Source organism: Corythoichthys intestinalis, chromosome 10 (assembly GCF_030265065.1).
Source record: "Corythoichthys intestinalis isolate RoL2023-P3 chromosome 10, ASM3026506v1, whole genome shotgun sequence".
Lineage (NCBI taxonomy): Eukaryota > Metazoa > Chordata > Actinopteri > Syngnathiformes > Syngnathidae > Corythoichthys > Corythoichthys intestinalis.
In genome coordinates this window covers 44,522,568-44,537,036 of record NC_080404.1, presented here as the reverse complement: position 1 = coordinate 44,537,036, position 14,469 = coordinate 44,522,568, and the positions used below count along the sequence as shown (strand labels likewise).

At 38.6% G+C, this 14,469-nt stretch overlaps 1 protein-coding gene across 1 annotated transcript in view; it reads right to left on the bottom strand.

The window, feature by feature from the left end:
• Positions 1–11,163, bottom strand: part of rel (v-rel avian reticuloendotheliosis viral oncogene homolog) — a 51,299-nt gene extending 40,136 nt beyond the window's left edge. Inside the window, exons 1-5 of the mRNA XM_057848982.1 lie at positions 11,123–11,163; positions 10,742–10,780; positions 6,358–6,497; positions 5,178–5,326; positions 2,459–2,550 (exon numbers count right to left, since the gene is read on the bottom strand). Of these exons, the coding sequence (XP_057704965.1) occupies positions 2,459–2,550; positions 5,178–5,326; positions 6,358–6,497; positions 10,742–10,780; positions 11,123–11,138 (436 nt within the window). The 5' untranslated portion in view covers positions 11,139–11,163. The remainder of the gene's footprint in view (positions 1–2,458; positions 2,551–5,177; positions 5,327–6,357; positions 6,498–10,741; positions 10,781–11,122) is intronic.
• Between the last annotated feature and the right edge of the window lie 3,306 nt (positions 11,164–14,469).

Genomic DNA, 14,469 nt, shown 5'->3' with positions numbered 1-14,469 from the left:
TTAAGCCCCCAAACTATTTTTCATATGTCTGTTTTACCCTGAAAACCTCCGTTTACAGACGTCGAGCAACCGCTTTTGTTTTAACCCAGCCATAATACGAAGGTAATTAATTATATTTATTATTCAAAATGTCTGCCATTTTTAGCTTAGAATCATTAATTGATGTGTATTTCATTTTTAAAAAAAAAAGGCTTTAAAAAATTATTCACTCGCATATTTTAAACAAATTACGTCACAATGAAAAAACTATCACTTAATTGTATTTTTTTTTCGTTACTGTTGCATTTTCTCCGATATGTTGGATGATAAATAATAGATCCAAACAAAAAAACTTGAAAAAGTTGAAAAGGGGTAAATATTAGGGCTGTCAAACGTTTAAAAATTGTAATCAAGTTGATTACAGCTTAAAAATTAATTAATCGTAATTAATCGCAATTCAAACCATCTATAAAATATGCCATATTTTTTTGTAAATTGTTGTTGGAATGGAAAGATAAGACAAGATGGATATATACATTCAACATACAGTACATAAGTACTGTATTTCTTTATTATAACAATAAATCAACAAGATGGCATTAACATTATTAACATTCTGTTAAAGCGATCCATGGAAAGAAAGACTTGTAGTTCTTAAAAGATAAATGTTAGTACAAGTTATAGAAATTTTATATTAAAACCCCTCTTAATGTTTTCGTTTAAATGAAATTTGTAAAATTTTCAATCAAAAAATAAACTAGTAGCCAGCCATTGTTGATGCCAATAATTACACGATGCTCATGGGTGCTTAAGCCCATAATATCAGTCGAACCCAAACACCAGCAGAGGGCGACAAAACTCCAAAAAACACAAGTAACAAGTTGGCATTGCACTGTGCTGTCATTTTAATCTGTTTGAGCGGGGCATGTGCGTTAATTGCGTCAAATATTTTAACGTGATTCATCTAAAAAATTAATTACCGCCTGTTAACGCGATAATTTTGACAGCCCTAAAAAGAACATCTCGACCACTCCTTGATGTCTGCGATTTCTGCACCATGACCCTTGTTTAATTACTTTTTTTTTTTTTTTTTTTTTTTAAATGCTGTCCTGTTCAAAAATTTTCTTCCCCCTGAAAATTGAGATTTTAAGCTTTCCAGCTTTTGAAAGTTGGCCAAATTGAGGCTCTCAGAGCGGAATTTCAAGTCACCTGGGTGTTTTCTGCCATATATACTTTTTAAAAAACGTGGTATCGGTACAGTATTGGCATCGGCCAATATCACACTGCCAGGTTTTGGAATCGGTATCTGGAGCCAAAAAATGGTATCAGTGAAATGCTACTTTCAATGTAGTGTTGTCACAATCCAGTGGTACATCTATTTAAGAACGTCTCCACATACAGAAATTTCAATATAAAAATGAACTAAGAAGATTTTTTTTTTTATACCCAATGGTAATATTGTGGCCTAAATGACCCAAAATATGATGTCCATGTACAGTGGTACCTCTACTTAAGAACGTCTCTACATACAGAATTTTCAGGTTAAGATATGCCTGAATGGGAAAATATTACCTCTTGTTAAGAAATACATTTCAAAATAAGAGAGGCAAAAATACACTATGGCTGGTACTCGCCCCTCCCAGAATTTATTGAACGTAACATACTTATAGCTGCTCTGCCGTTGGCTATTGCCTAGCTTATGGTCAAGCATTCCTGGCATCCAGTTGGCTAAGAGACCTCTTTATTCGCCCCTCGTGTTCCGACAGCTTTACATATGTTTATTAGCTTTTATTCTTTGCTCTATTCTTCGTTTTTTACATTATGCACAACTCAGATTTTATGTTTATTGTCCAATCTAATTATAATGTGTGTTTGTCACATGTTTTGATGAGCTTTTATGCATTATAAAAAATTTATGTCTGAATTTAGGGGAGCTTGGAACGGAACGGCTTGGATTAGGGCATTTACATGGAAAACGCATCCCTACTTAAAGAATTCTCAAGTTAATAAACTACTTCCAGAACCAATCACTTCCATAAGTAAAGGTACCATACTACTAGGGTATTGTGATGCCTCACACAGCATTACATAACTCAGTTTATTTCTGCTCTGTTCCTGCGACATTTCACAGCATTCATGCTAATGTTCTAAGGAAAGCGCCATTTTTAGTTTGCTTGGTCATGCTGTGGTTAGTATTAAGACAAAAATCACGAGTCTGAGTTCTTTGAATATGGTACTTGTAATACCAAAGTTTTACACATTGTGCACTAGTGTAGTTTGCTTTTCTTCCTCATAGTTTTAAGGTCTCAAAGCTATATCATCATTCCTAATTGAATAAATAAGACGAGACACCAAACAAACAATACATAAACAATACAATTGGAATCAGTAGTAATATTCACATGACTCTCTTATTGAAGATAATTTACATTTCCTCAAATAAAAACAATTACTCAAATGAAAATATTGAATGACTCACCATTGAAGGGGTTGATTCCTCTGCTAATCCTTTGTAAAATGGCCTCTTTGACCTCCCGCTTCTTCACACACCGAATACCCAGATTCTGAAAACTAGGGGAATCATAACACACTGTATCAGTACAAATAAAAACACATATGTACTCTAAGCCCCCCCCCCAAAAAAATACCCCTCTAGGCCATCATTATGAAAACTATAGAGTTTTCGTTGAAGCGGCGAAGTCCAAACAGAAAAGTAAAAAGACCCTCAGCATTTTGTCTCAAAATGGCCAATAACTTCCTGATACAAGGTGCAATCTTTCTCATATCTGGCATGCGTGTGAGGTATTTGAGCCTGAACACGACTGCATTGAAATATTACCCATTAGGCCTGGCGCCCCCTAGTAAGAACAGGAAACGCCCTTTTTTTATGAGAAAAGGCTCCTCCTCCTCTTCATGAAAAAAAACAATTGAACTCAAACCTATATCAGGGGAGCCTTAAGATATGTGTTCAGGTATCTGATGAATAATATTGAGTTTTCGTTTATGTGGCAGCGCCCAAACAGGAAAGTGAAAAGACCCTCGGCATTTTGTCTGAAGATGGCCAATTTGAAGGCTTGAACATGCTCGAAAACTCACCAAAACTAGCAGATACATTCGGCTTTGTGTAAGTTTAGATAATTTTGCTACAATGCGAAAAATTCTGACAAAGTGGCTCAGTGGCACCCCCTTGAAATTTTCAAAAAGGTCTCTCCTATTAGGTTTTTTCAACGTAGAGCGATGAAATTTATATCAGGGGAGCCTTAAGATATGTGTTCAGGTATCTGATGAATAATATTGAGTTTTCGTTGATGTGGCAGTGCCCAAATAGGAAAGTGAAAAGACCCACGGCATTTTGTCTCAAAATGGCCAATTTGAAGGCTCGAACATGCTCAAAAACTCACGAAAATGTGCACATACATTCAGCTTTTTGTAAGTTTCGATAATTTTGCTACAATGCGAAAAAATTTGACAGTAGCGCCCCCTTGAAATTTTCAAAAAGGTCTCTCCTATTAGGTTTTTTTCAACGCAGAGCGATGAAATTTGGGGAGTCGATACGTTGTGCAAAACCGCTCCAAAAAGTCTCTTGCACCCATATTCAAAACCCAATGGGAAATAAGGTATTTTGGATCGAATGTGAATTTTTTTTATTGATTTGCAGGGTGCATATTTGAGACCTTGTCGCCTAGGAAGTTAGTTTGATCATCTTCAAAATTGGTCAGACTGTTCAGGAGACATATAGAGACATAGGAGAAATCTTAAGTTATAAAAATTGTGAGTTTTCCTTCACGGGACTGACCTGGGCAGGGTACCAAATCTGGGCGTTTTCTTTAGCAACACACCAAAATCAGTACATGACTATTAACTCTCTCATACAAGGTGCAGTCTTTTTCATCCCTGGTATGTATGAGAGGTATCTCAGCCTATACACGACTACATTGAAATATTACCCATTAGGCCTGGCCACCCGTGCTGGGAACAGGAAACACCCTTTTTTTTTACTAGACAGTCTCCTCCTCCAAGAGAAAAAAATCAATTGTCCTCTAACCTGCATCAGGGAGCCTTAAGACATGTGTTCAGGTAACTGATGAAAAATATTGAGTTTCGTTGAAGTGGAAGGCCAAACAGGAAAGTGAAAAGACCGAAGTCATTTTGTCTTACCACAAATTTTGAAAAGTCATAATTTGGCAGATATACAACATATCTGCGCCAAACTCCCGTGTCTGTTCAGAGTCATGACCTGAAGGGTCCTGTAGGGGTCATTTGCATCAAACCTACAGCGCCAACTGGTGGCCACAGAAATAATTTTTCAAAAAGGCCTCTCCTATTATGTTTTTTCAAATTGAGCCATGAAATTCAGGGAGTCAATACCTTGTCCAAAACTGCTCCAAAAAGTCTCTTGCATCCATATTCCAAACCCAACAGGAAATCGGCCATTTTGGATTGAGCCCAGTTTCATGCATTTTAGGTTCTCGTTAGAATTATTAGAGGGGGAGGACCTGCCACCACCCCGACCTGCATGCCGTCCCACTTTGCGTGACGTCCGAGTTGCGCCAAACTGCGAGGGCCCGTTCAGTCCTGCTTGCAAGGCTAGTTAGATCTGTTGTTGTTTTTTTTTTTTCATGAAAATCACACTATGTTGGTAAAGTACAGACTTCCACAAATGCCAAACAATTACTTCAGCCTAAACCTAATGTGCCATGGTAACATGAGTCTGTCTGGGAGGCTTGAAGGGGCTCCAGTGATGTAACAGCACCTCAAACAGTGAAAATAGATAATTTTATGGCTCTTCTTTATGTAATGCTGACAATATCTCTCCAACTGTATATCAAAATGACAAAAGAAACAACATCTAAGATAATTGCATTCCTCTGTATGTGAATGTTTACTACTGCGATGTCAATAAGAGAATTGCAAATTAGACACACCATCATATTCTGACTCATTCACACATGCTTGAGTACACGCACCAGCTCGGTTTTCCCTTTCTACCACACGTTCAGACTATATCAGTGATGTCACTTGGGGAATTCCCATGATGCCAGGCTCGTTTTTTTTTGGTCTTTGTGTGTATTCTTTTTGTTTATTTGTGAAGCTTGACTAACTAACTCATTGGCTGCCATTGAGGGCGCAACACGTCCCATCCATTTAAAGTGGGACATCTGCCAGTGATAAACCGATTGGTTGTTCCAGTAGCTTACGCGATAACTTTGCGATCGGGTCCAAACTCAGCCTCGTAGTAGCCGTCTTTGCAGTCTTTGCCAACCAGATCATGAGGATGTGGCCTGTAAGGCTCATTCTTGGTCACCAAATAAACACACACTCTGCCTTTGCCGCAGTAATTCAGAATCTGATGAGAGAGAAGAGAGAATGGTTGGAAAAGTTGATGGCATTAAGAGCGGAGTCACTCTAATTCATTTGGTAGTTCATTCATAGACTTCATAATGATATTGACGGGTCAGATTCGACCTTCACTGCGCCACGCCTTCAAGTAACAGGCCATCCCACAATCCGCTTCAGTTATTTGCAGCTGGTCGCAGCGACACATGCAACGATCTAACGCCCGATTTATGTTGAAAAAGTATGAAAGCTGTACCGCTTGAGGATTCAAGGTAATGATTATATTTTTCATTTTTTCACAAGACTTTTCAGCGTAAAAAGCTCTTTGTTGTAAGGCTGCCGCCACATCGTCTAACAGACTAGCATCGTACTTCGACATATTTACGTAAAATAAATGCTAACTGCGCGATTTTTTTGCTTTTAACCAAGAATCGAGACTGTTTTACGTCCATATCTATAAAGAATTCAGAGATTTAAGCATTTATTCACAATAATTTTTACTGGAAAACCTCTGTTTACATATGGCAGCCACCACATTGACTGACAGACTAGCATCGTACTTCGACATATTTACGTAAAATAAATGCTAACTGCACGATTTTTTTTTTTGCTTTTAACCAAGAATCGAGACTGTTTTACATCCGTATCTACAAAGAATTCAAGGATTTAAGCATTAAATCACAAGAATTTTCACCGGAAAAGCTCTGTTTGCATATGGCGGTCGCCACATTGACTGACGGACTAGCATCGTACTTCCACATATTAACGTAAAATAAATGCTAATTGCACAGTTTTTTTTTGTTTTTTTGCTTTTAACCATGAATCGAGACTGTTTTGCGTCCATATCTATAAGGAATTCAGGGATTTAAGCATTTATTCACAAGAATTTTCAACGAAAAAAGCTCTTTGTGATTCCACTCAGTCAGCTTTGACGGCCACGCCAACAATGCAGGCCCCCTATTAATCAGCCCCGCGCTCCGTGTCCCGTCAATATCATTATGAAGTCTATGGTACCTTACACTGTATGAACTCAGTCATCACCTGCAGACTGGGGTAGGTCCTGTTGCTGTCCGTGCTATTCTCGCCAGGGATGCTACCAGCCGAGCGACCCTCACACTTGTAACGGAAGCGCATTCCTCTCGGTCTGGGCTGCTCAAAGATCCGGATCGCCGGCTCAGCCACTAGAGAGGGAATATGGGACAAATAATTAGTGAACGTACAAGTGGGGAAAACAATTTGTTTTTAACGAATGCAACAAGGTGTCGAACACTGAACAATAATCTTGTACTTTAACCCTTTCTAGGGCAGGTGACTATTTTCTACATTAAAAAATATAAAAAAATAATAACGTAAAGACCTGTTGTCCACATATGTGGACGCCAGGACACAATTACTTAAATATATATTCTTTTAATGAATGAATAAAAAAACAAAATGTTACATACATTGATAGATGTCCTATCTATTTAAAATGGGAGGGTTAGCAGCGAATGAACCAATATGAATTTCGCTGCCTGACCTCCCACTGCAAATGGGTTGGCCATCTACTAGTGATAAAATCATTTAATGTCACAACAGAAGGATGAAAAGAGCCATCAGTATTCACCGTCAGTATTAAGAGTTAATAAAATTAAAATGATTTAAAAAGCAAAAAACAAAACAAAAAAAACAGAACTACATTCTGTTAATAGCTCCCGGTAACACTCTAAAGTTGCGGCTTGTTGTGACATGAAATGAAACCTCTTAAAATAACTATAGTTGCTCAAAAAAAAGCTTTCTGTCACGTTTCACAAGTTGCGGGCTAGGAAAAGCTTGTCAATTCTTGCCACCTTGACATGATTTCTGTAAATATGTATGTAAATATGCACTCTAAGTACTGTGCTATGTACAGTTTTTTTTTTTTTTTCTTTTTAAATTATTTTTATTTCGCTGTAACGTAAGCACTATATTGCAACTGCACAGTCTCAGGACACTTCATATTGTGTCTCTAAATAATTTAATAGAGTTAAGTTTGTAGTTGTACTGCATTTTATGACCATTTGTATCACTAAAACGATAGAACAGAACTTTCTATCGACATTTCACGTGTCTATTGACAGCATTGCTATAAATATACCTGCACAATTTGTGCTGACTTGCTTCATTGATGCGATTCACTATGCCATAGTAGCACCACCAATTTGCCTCAAGATCATACACGGAGATTAACGGGGGGCCGGGGAGGCATATTCCCTCCCGTGGCCAAAAAGTGTCATTGCATGTAATTGACTTTCCTATATATGAATTTAAAATTAAGGCTTTGCCGGTAAAATGTTGTCTATAAATATGTAAAGCAATAAAACAAACAATAAAAATGAATGAAATGAACCCCAATTTTTTATTTTTTTACAATGGGTCAAAATTATTTGTCGAACCGATCATGTGACTAGCACCTTAGACCAGGGGTCGCGTTAACCGGATATTTTCCGTCGTTGACCGGTTTTTTAAAACGGTGACGGAAAAAACTCCGTCCGTCCGTCCGTCCGTCATTTTGACAGGTTGCAATTCACACCCCAGACCACAGGGTGGCGAGTTAGCATATTAATTAGCTATTGTCTCTCTTAATGCATGACGCCGTTGGCTCTTCTGTCAGAATATTGTAGCGTCACCGGGGTCTGGCGGCGGCACCGTGATTGACACATCAACGCGAGGTTCTTATTGGTGCACCCGGTGTGCCAGCGCGTCATCCAATTGATGGACAAGATTGGCGCCTGTGTATAGACCCCAATCACATGACGTCACAACTCCGCCCCCCTGACCGGAGCCGCAATATTGTGTGTCAGCTCGTCATGTTTACACATTACCGCTACGTACATGCCTCCTATTACGGCGTGTTTTTCTGCTCGTTAATATTAATAATCAAAATGGTGAAGGCGTGTGTGGCGGTTGGTTGCTGTAACAGAGAAGATAGACGGAGAGACTTGAAGTTCTACCGTATTCTGAGAGACCTGAAGATGAGAGCGAGATGGACTGCTGTAATTCGACAAGAAATCTGGGCACCAAACGATCACCACAGACTAAGTAGTAGTCTTTTTATATCTGGTAAGATGCATTTAATATATATTTAGAAGATTTTGGGCTGACAACCACAATTAAGATCATTGTGTGACGTTGGTGATTGGGGTCTATATCGTTGCCTCTTTTTCTTTGGGGGCGGAGTTGTTGGCGGTAAGCAGAGTAAAAAGGGAGAAAAATACCACGACTTCCGTGTCTAATTTTTCGCCGCCAAGCAAGCGTTACAATATTAATTAAAAATGAATGAATACTAAATACTATTGAATATGTCATCATTATCATTTTAAAAATTTAAGTGACGGGTAAAAATAGACTATGACCGGATTTTTATGACCCTGTCAGTCAAAATGACAGACAACGAAAATGTCTAGCGCAACCTCTGCCTTAGACGGTCATTTGCTTAGCCAAAATCACCTAAGAACAGAAGACGCAAGATGGGATATACGTAATTTTTTCCAACCTAAGCTTTCAAATGCGACAACAACTAATGAGGAAGAACCAAGGATTGAAGATGTGGACCATGAAACACCGGAGAGCAACGCCAAAATGGTTAGCGGTTTCAATTTCCCCCACAAAAGATGTTAATAGTACAACAGAGCCACCACCGGGCATACTATATTCTTTCTCTCCACTAGGTAAGACACAAAAACGCGTGCACTCACACACCCCCACACGCAGCTGGGATGCCTGTACTTATAAGCATGGGCTAAGCTACTAACCGAGCATTTATCGTGTAAGTTAGTTTTATTGCTGACGCTGCGTTTTATGGGTCATCAACATGTTTTGCCCCCCTGCCATAAAAGTTAAACTCCGCCTACGCTCAAGATGTCTTTATCTCCACTCATGCTTACCTTACGTTAGTAATGCATACAAGACAATTAAAAATAGCAATACGTATAATGAGACACACAGAGCACTATTCGTTCCAATATCAATATTGATTAATTTCATATACAGCACTCTTAAAAGTCAAAACTACAAATATTAGTAAATAAGATAACTTTACATTTGAGCAAAAATACATATGCTGCAATACATATGCTGTGCTGCTATAATAATGTATATAATAATAATAATAATAATTGAGGATCTATGTTCAACAAAAGAACAATTGGCTAACTTACATAACAAGTCTGCTAGCTTAAATGCTATAAAATGCCAATTTATTTATTTATTTATTTTTTCTACAATGCTCTTAATAGTTCAAACTCATATTCCCACAAAAAATGGCTAAATATACCTTTAAACTAAATTACGAATGCATGAAAAAAAACATTAGCTCAAACAAAAACTTATGTTAGTCTTAACAGGGAGCAGCTGGATTCAGCCATGTGAAATTAGGCAGACTAGAGGGTAGTGTATCCACCCAAATTAATAAAACTAAGTGCAAACACTTTCAAAACAAGCCATTACAACGCCACTTTAATTAAACGAATACTTGAAGCAGCAAAATTGAATTTGAACATTTTTTTTTCTAATCAAATACTTGAGCTGATCGATTAATCGTTGCAGCACTATTTCTGTTTACGCTGGATAGTTTTAGGTTTTAGCATTACTTGATACATTTAACATTGGCGGCAGGTCAGGTTAATGTCAATTAAAAAAGACGCCTTCAGTCATTTTAATCTTACAAAAAGCCACAATTTATTGTGAGATTCATATTGCACCGCACTATAATAGTCTACAGTATGTGCATGTGAGATACAGTATGTGCCTTCACTTGGCAGGGCCAGGTACAGTGACGTCATGTGTGCTGTAGGTTGGTCAAAAGGCTCAAGTTATTGTAAGTATGTGTGCAGATGTCCTTATTAGAATAAGTGAGTGTTATCATTGTGGTATGATTCTCCGTTTTGAATCAAAAGCTGAAAAGTGCATGACAACAATGTGATGTTGATCTATATACGAATTGAATGCCAATGCACTCTTAGTTTGTGCACCATTAAACCAATAAAACAACTTTGCCCAACAGGGCCTGTAAGAGAGGAACTAGAAGTGAACCAGGAAGTTTAATGTGATGTGGACAGAAATTCGAGTTGACAAGTTCTCCAGATTGAGACGCCCTCTCTTACACACATAAACCAAGGCTGTCATCATAAAACAAGCCCTGTCGCATTTCTGTCCTAACTATAAGGTGTACCGTTTGCAAAATGTGAAAAATGTGATGCTCACATCACAGATTCGGTGATAATGTCAATCCTGAGCTGAAGGATTTGAGTCCCACAAACCCATAAATGCAGCAGTGTACCAAAAACAAACACAGCTTGTTCCTTAGCCTCAGAGAAAAAAAATAGGGAAGTGAAAGTCTACTGCTATGCATTTGGTGATGGATTGATATGTGTGTGTGGTTCTTTGACTCTTGAATTGTACTTACTCAGGTGTGGGTCGTCCTCTAGCATGGATGGCAAAAGAACTGGAAGAAAAAAACAAACAAACAAAAGCATACAAGAATGAAAAAATATCATGCCAAAAAGAATAAATATTGAAGTCTTGTTAGTTTGGCTCTGTTGCAAAATAAGCAACTTCAGCAATTCCCTGACACATTGCAAAATAAAAGTTCAACCATTTGGATAAAAATAAGTAAAACAAACTTCATTTTAGAGATGTTTAATACTGTCACGTTGCTATTGTGGAGGCATTTATATTGCAGTAACTACATACATATATTACTAGAGTACTAATACAATTTTCTTTTCTTACATCTTTTAGTGTCCATTTAGAGTAGTTAAATAAATAAAAGGGGAGTGCTACTCACCATCCATGATGTACATGCAAACACACTGCTGACTTGTCACAGGATTCTGACTGAGAATGAGTGACAGAGCAGAGGACCAGAATAGTGTAGTCGGAGGAGGAAGTACCCGGGCGGAAATCCCCGCAGGAAAGGACCAATCAGGAGCTAGTGAGTCACTCCAAAGATCTTACATACGAAAAAAGTTTAAGTTTGGTTTGAGCTGCAGCTTCTCCAATACAGATGGGGGGGAAATGGGATCATGTCTATGTAGAACAGCTCATGTTAGATATACAGATATTCTTAGGCATGGCTACTATTTCATTAAATACTGTGTTTTCCTCCTCACTAAGAGTAAAGTAAGGGGAAAAAGTGTTATGTTAGGTAAGCTAAAAAAAAAAAAAAACCAACAAAAAAACAAGTGCAAATCTCGAATTTGCACTCAAGTGGTGTCATTCATTGAAGAGATTGAATTTACAAGCTTAAAGGGGAAGCTCCGAATGGCGTACCACAAGCAATACGTCACTTTTGCTCATTAATATTCATGACGTCAGCAATTGTTGCTAGGCGGGTCAACCTCCCATTTGTCCCTAATAGTAAATGCATGGAAATATTGTACGAACGAGATGTATACTGAGCTAAACCTACCAGTTCTGTCCAACAATGATGTCCCTGGTGCCAAATTCACTGGTAAAGCTGTGGAATGTTCAGTTAAAGAGATGGCTTGAGTGTCAAGGGCTGAAAAAGACAGGAAAAAGACCCGACCTGATCCAGAGTTAGAGTTATATCAACACCTTTTTCTTGTGTGCATTGCCTTACGCCACTGACAATGACATTCTCCTGTTTCAACAATCTATCCTTTACCACCATGTGTCTTTCTTATATACAGTGGGGCAAATAAGTATTTAGTCAACCACTAATTGTGCAAGTTGTCCCACTTGAAAATATTAGCAAGGCCTGTAATTGTCAACATGGGTAAACCTCAACCATGAGAGACAGAATGTGGAAAAAAAAAAAAAAAAAAAAAAAAAACCCAGAAAATCACATTGTTTGAGTTTTAAAGAATTTATTTGCAAATCATGGTGGAAAATAAGTATTTGGTCAATACCAAAAGATCATCTCAATACTTTGTTATGAACCCTTTGTTGGCAATAACGGATCCAAACGTTTTCTGTAACTCTTTACTAGCTTTTCACACACTGTTGCTGGTATTTTGGCCCACTCCTCCATGCAGATCTCCTCTAGAGCAGTGATGTTTTGGGGCTGTCGTTGGGCAACATGGACTTTCAACTCCCTCCACAGATTTTCTATGGGGTCGAGATCTGGAGACTGGATAGGCCACTCCAGGACCTTGAAATGCTTCTGACGAAGCCACTCCTTTGTTGCCCTGGCTGTGTGTTTGGGATCATTGTCATGCTGAAAGACACAGCCACGTCTCATCTTCAATCCCCTTGCTGATGTAAGGGGATTTTCAATAAAAATCTCTCGATACATGGCTTCATTCTTTCCTTTACACAGATTAGTTGTCCTGGTCCCTTTGCAGAAAAACAGCCACAAAGAATGATGTTTCCACCCCCATGCTTCACATTGGGTATGGTGTTCTTCGGATGCAATTCAGTATTCTTTCTCCTCCAAACACGAGAACCTGTGTTTCTACCAAAAAGTTCTATTTTGGTTTCATCTGACCATAACACATTCTCCCAGTCCTCTTCTGGATCAGCCAAATGCTCTCTAGTGAACTGCGGATGGGCATGGACGTGTACTGGCTTCAGCAGGGGGGACACGTCTGGCAGTGCAGGATTTGAGTCCCTGGCGGCGCATTGTGTTACTGATAGTAGCCTTTGCTACTATGGTTCCAGCTCTCTGTAGGTCCTTTACTAGGTCCCCCCGTGTGGTTCTGGGATTTTTGCTCACCGTTCTTGTTATCATTTTGACGCCACGGGGTGAGATCTTGCATGGAGCCCCAGATCGAGGGAGATTATCAGTTGTCTTGTATGTCTTCCATTTTGTAATAATTGCTCTCACAATTCATTTCGTTACACAAAGCGTTTTACCCATTGCAGATTCAGTCTTCCCAGCCTGGTGCAGGTCTACAATTTTGTCTCTGGTTTCCTTCGACAGCCCTTTGGTCTTGGCCATAGTGGAGTTTGGAGTGTGACTGACTGACTTTGTGGACAGGTGTTTTTAATACCAATAATGAGTTAAAACAAGTGCCATTAATACAGGTAACGAGTGGAGCCTCGTTAGACCTCGTTAGAAGTTAGACCTCTTTGACAGCTAGAAATCTGGCTTGTTTGTAGGTGACCAAATGCTTATTTTCCACTCTAATTTGCAAATAAATTCTTTAGAAATCAAACAATGTTTGATTTGTTTTTTTCCCCAATTTCTCTCTCTCATGGTTGAGGTTTACCCATGTTGACAATTACAGCCCTCTCTAATCTTTTCAAGTAGGAGAACTTGTACAATTGGTGGTTGACTAAATACTTATTTGTCCCACTGTATTATAACCTCTGGTTGTCTTACGGCTCTGTTCTTGGGGGCAATTTGCATTGCTATTTTTGTGTAGCAATCGCAAATGCTATTCAGTTACAGCCAATGAAAACTTTTAATTTTATCATTAATAACAAATCTTAATTCTATAATCTATCTATACTTTCCCCTTCCTAAAGTTTTTTTTTTTTTTAATGACAGAAAAGGTAACAGTGGCAGTCAGACACCATTTTAATTACTTTCGGGTCATTCATTGTCAGACAGAAGCAGCACGGCAAAACGCAAACGCTAAAAAATAAAGTAAGAATATCAAAATCGCTTACCTCTTCGTCCTCTGTAGGACCATGGCCTCCAACAAAATGTTTACTGCATATGAAATGTGAATGGCGTCACGTTGCTGGCGTTAAACTAGTCTTTTGGACATCCGCGCAAGTTGATCCATTCTTCCCATTTTTATCCTCCTGAGTTTTTTGTTTCGTGATACGTATGAAGAAAACATCCTTCATATGTTGTAATGTCTAGAGTCGTTTCTACAAGTTCAATAGCAGTAGTGTTTGATCGGCATGTTTATTTTTGAAAGAACCGGAGAAAACAAGCAGAAGTAACATGGATTGCATGCGAGAGCATGTCCATAATGACCCATTTCTGCGTTATGATGGCGATGTCATGGTCTAAAAATAGCATTCGTGCTGTACGCTATATCTGACATAAGGCTTAATCTTCGAGTTAGTGGGGGGTTTAATTAGTCGGTAGAGTTGATTTCAACAAATTCCGTGCAGTTTGTCAGTTATCTGTTAGTTTCAGGGCTCCAGAGGGGCTAAGCTAGCGCGAGTCAATGGTGCCTGCTAAGCATGCCAATAAAAAATGATAACAGATCTAAC